This window comes from Apodemus sylvaticus, chromosome 19 (assembly GCF_947179515.1).
Source record: "Apodemus sylvaticus chromosome 19, mApoSyl1.1, whole genome shotgun sequence".
NCBI classification, from domain to species: domain Eukaryota; kingdom Metazoa; phylum Chordata; class Mammalia; order Rodentia; family Muridae; genus Apodemus; species Apodemus sylvaticus.
In genome coordinates, this window is record NC_067490.1 from 25,352,555 (window position 1) to 25,356,869 (window position 4,315).

The window sequence follows — 4,315 nt, forward strand, 5'->3', positions numbered from 1 at the left end:
TGAAAAGATGGTTTTCTAGAGACTGGTCAGCAAAATGTGCCTTAGGGGTAGAGTCTTGCTGGGTGTCTAAATACCTTAGGAGAGGGATCCCTGGGGGTGGTGTTTAACTCCTATTGTAACTTCTTTTCCTAAGAGCAGTGTAGTTCTAAATCCAAGCAGGTGTGTGTGTGTGTGTTTATAAAATCACTAGCCCCAGTAAAGAGATTTGCCTTTCTTCTAAACTCCTGTTGGAAATAGGCAAACCCCCTAGAGAAAACAAGAGCCCTAGACTAGGGATGTGGTAAAAGACTTTGTATTCTCTGCCAACAGTCTGCCTCACCTCCAGCCCATCACCCAAGGCAGGGGTCCCAGACTCCCTAGAAAATCCTCGCCTCCCTTCACTCTGGGGAGTAGAATTACCCTATACATCCCAGCTGTGGCTGTCACCCTCCTCCCCTTCTCTCCAACTAACAACGGAGTCGCCTTGCTGAAGATTCTTGACGGTTCATCTTTTATTCGTCAGCTCAAAATCTCAACCACCAGTCCTTGATACTCTTATGTACAAAATATAAACTCTCCTACCACGAAATAGTATCAATAAATACAAATGTGTAAGGTGGGGGGCAGGAGGCATATAATTTACCATAACAAAATTCATTTCAAAAGGCATTATATCATTTACAAACTGATTTCTTTCTTTCTTTTTCTTTTTCCTTTTTAGGGAGACAAGCAGTGCTTCAGGTACCTGTTCCTGCAGCTCACACCTCAGACACGGGTGACAAGCTGGGGAGATGCTCTAGTCATAGGCTAGAGCATTCGGGTTAACAGGCCGGTCTCCCACCGGGGGAGGGGGAGGGTAACAACTCGAAAAGTGCAGAAGAAGGCAGAAGATCACCTTCGTGGATTAAGGCAGACTGGAGAAGCTCGGAAAACCCTGGACAGAAAGAGGACGAGCATCGTCTGTGTACCAAAAACTGCGTGTGAGGTAAGACGCAACACTGGATTGTGTCACCCTGGAAAAAAAAAAGCACAGGTTGGTGGTCCGCAGATTTGGATGAGGGCGGAGTCACCAGGAAGTATGGGAGTCTCCGACTAGGTAGTTCTACCACTCTCAAATGCTTGGAGCGCGAGTTTGAGGTGGGCGCACTGAGGAGGGTCAAGAAAAGAGTAGCCTATAACGTCCGTTGTGCTGTGCAGCAGCAAGGGTACTGTGAGGGAAGCCTGGTTAAACCCAGTGAGTGGGCCGGAGATCTGACTATCGAAAGCCAGAAGGGGCGAGCGGCTTGAGGGCCTCCACTACCTCCCACTTCAGACGGCTCTGATTCCCTCCCTCTCTTTCCACCAGCACCCACCACCCAGAGCCAGACAGGTCTCTTCACAAGAAGTCTGAAAACACCAGGGCGTCCGGGAGCAGACAGGATGGGGAGCTGGGCGCCTGCAGGCCAGGGAACTCCTCCAATGAGGCCGTGGGGCTCAGGCTCCCAGTTTGGGAGACTGGGGAGTAGATAGAGCCCCAGTCGCCATTGGAGCCACCTCCTGGGCTGCCCAGCTCCCCACAGGGCACAGGGGTTTCCGGGCAGTAGAAGCTGTGGTCCGCTATACGCAGCGTCTGAGTCAATGCCCAGATGTAGTTGTGGGCAAAGCGCAGGGTCTCGATCTTTGTAAGCTTGGCGTCATCCGGGAAGGTGGGCAGGACGCCGCGCAGCGCATCCAGCGCCGAGTTAAGGTTGTGCATGCGATTGCGCTCCCGGTCATTGGCCTTCTTGCGCCGGCTTCGTCGCTGCTTGCTCAGTGCCAACTCGCTTTTGGGTCTGTTGCGCCCTCCGCGCCGGGCTCGGAGCTTCCTCGAGGTCCCTCGGCAGTCCCCCGCTTCTGCTTCGGAGCAGTCCCTCGGTATGAGGGTGGGGCTAGGTGGGGTGGAGTTGGAACTGAGCACTTCGTGGTCCGAGGCTCCGGGAAAAGTCGGCTGGGTCTCTCGGGGCACTTGGATGGTAGGTACATCCAAGGGATGAGGCGCCATCCTGCGGTTGGGAAAAAAATGGAAGGGATGTGTGTGACAGCCTCTGACTTACAGGTCACTCCACGCGGGACCAAAATACCCCCCTCCGTGGCCCTCATGTACCCCCTTGGAGGTTCCTAATTGTTACCTAGTTCTCCGGGCTCAAAAGAATAGAGAGCAGCAGGTTGGTCAGTGTCAAGCGACAGTGGCTGGCTGAGCCTCTCTGCTCCCTCTGAAGTTCTGCCGAGCTGCAGGCGCCCTCGCCTGGAGTAAATTGCGTCTGGAGGCGGTAGTGAAGCTCCAGCAAGGTCCTCTGCCACTGCAGTCGTGGTGACACCCAGAGGGATTTCTGAGCTGCAAGTCGTGTGTCCCCTGGCACGCTTTATCTGCTCTGCCCGGGGCCAGGAGCGTGCCTGCCGGGCTGCTGCCTGCGCCACGGGCCAATCAGCAGCGGGGGGCCCAGGGGCTGTGCCACGCGAGCCCGCTCCTCCCCCCCCTAACCCCCACCCGCGGAGCACAGCTGGATTCCGGACAAAGGGCAGGGGTCGGGGGGAGGGGAGCAGCGCTCTGTTTGTTCCCCCCCCCCCAACTCCCCGCCTCCCCCATCGCGGGCTCCGTCCCAGCAACTCTCGGTTCCTCAAAGAGCCTCACCCCAGCCAGAAGAGTCCCGTCTGGCTCAGGTCTGGCCGCCTTGGAGAACCTTCCTTTTTCCTCTTTCTCTTTGGCCTCTGTCCAGACCCTCTCTGGGCAGCACGAAGGAGGGTTGGGGGTGTCTGTAAAGGAAGGCCTCTTCTTTGAGTATTACACATGGGGACTTTTGGCTTAGAGAGGGAAGCGGCTTGTCTAAGAGTCAAGTGTCTCGACCCGCAGCTGAGAGGAGAGCCCATTAGTTCTAAGTGCGACCCAGCTCTCTGCCACTATGAGTTGGGTTAGGAAGCTTATGCGCAACCATGTCTCACAGACTTTCTCCATCCTGGGACAGAGGACAGAGTGACCAGAGAAAGTCCCTGGTCAAGTTGGTTTTTTTTTGTTTTTTTTTTGTTTTTGTTTTTTTTTTTTGTTTGTTTTTTTTTTTTTTCCTACTCAGAAACCATTGCTTGGCGATGTCCAGGTCCAACACCACCACCTTGAGATCCAAGCACGCAACCCCCAAACCAGACCGTGAACTCCGAACCCTGCCCCCCACCCCCACCCCCTCCGCCATAGTCCTCATCCTAGACACTAGGTTCCATTCCGGAGGCGAGGGTAATTGTAGAGGGAGTGCAGAGGGGACATCCCACCACGCCCCGCCACGCCCCACCACGGACAGTATCAGGAAGGCCTGACCGAGAGGCAGGTGATAGGAAGAGGTCAAGGAAGGACTTGTTCGCCACTGGCCTTTTTGCCTTTTCAATTCAGGCCCTGGGAGAAAAGCGGATCTACTTTCTGCCCTTGCCCCTGTCCAATCACAGACCAGAGAGGGCAGGCAGCTTCACCTAGTCCTACGCCCTCCCGCCCTCTCCCTCCCCATCACTCCCGAACTGTGGGTGAGCCCAGGGCAGGGAGACTTTTGGTTTGTCCATCTTAAAGTCATCTGTAAATCTTTCCTGTGAGCCTTAAAACACTGTCCTTTCTTCCCTGCAGACCCGGCCCTCTTGTCCCCGCCTCGGACACCCTGTGGTCTTCTGTTTCCGGTCACTCAGGGTGAGGGGTTGTGGCTTCCGCTGAGCGCTCGTGCTCTCTCTCTCTCTCTCTCTCTCTCTCTCTCTCTCTCTCTCTCTCTCCCCCCCCTCCCTCTCCACTTCACTTTGCTTTCTAGTCAGGATGTGCATGGGAGGAAGCTGTGGCTGGGAGATATAGAACCCAGGCATTAACTATGCCCTCTAGTATGTTCTCTAACTCCGAAACTCCTGGATATTAGAGAAGGGGCCGTGCCCTGGCTGGGGCACTAAGGGCATAGAGTCAGGGTCCAGGTAGGTGTGTGGCTTGGCTCTGGGATGGCCACTGGCTGCCTGGGCTACAGGGATGTGGAGGGAGCTGTATAAACTCCCCTGGGCAGAGGCTGGTTGGCTTGGCACTCAGCAGGAGGGGAGGTTATAGGATTGAGTGGGGGGCGTGGCACTATCCCTGAAATGATCCTGAGGAGGGAATTCCTTTCCCCACCCCCTACAGAGAAATTGAATCCGGAGGCAAGGCTAGACCTTCCTGTGAGCTGGGTCCTCAGGTTCTATCTCCTGCTAGTAGGTCTTCCTTTAGATCATGCCTTGCTTCAAGCGTGTCGTCTGGTCCCAGGGATGGAGACGTTACTAAGGTCCCTTTTACAGATGGAAAAGCCAAGTCCTCAGAAGGAAGTGACTT

General features: G+C 55.1%; 1 protein-coding gene across 1 annotated transcript; it reads right to left on the reverse strand.

Moving 5' to 3' along the window:
- Positions 1–1,354: 1,354 nt before the first annotated feature.
- Neurog3 (neurogenin 3) lies at positions 1,355–1,999 on the reverse strand. The gene has a single exon (XM_052162966.1). The coding sequence runs from the start codon at positions 1,997–1,999 to the stop codon at positions 1,355–1,357; it is 645 nt and encodes a 214-aa protein (XP_052018926.1).
- Between the last annotated feature and the right edge of the window lie 2,316 nt (positions 2,000–4,315).

Excerpts from the sequence above, each read along its gene's own strand:
- Neurog3 (XM_052162966.1), bottom strand. The coding sequence starts at position 1,999 with ATGGCGCCTCATCCCTTGGATGTACCTACCATCCAAGTGCCCCGAGAG.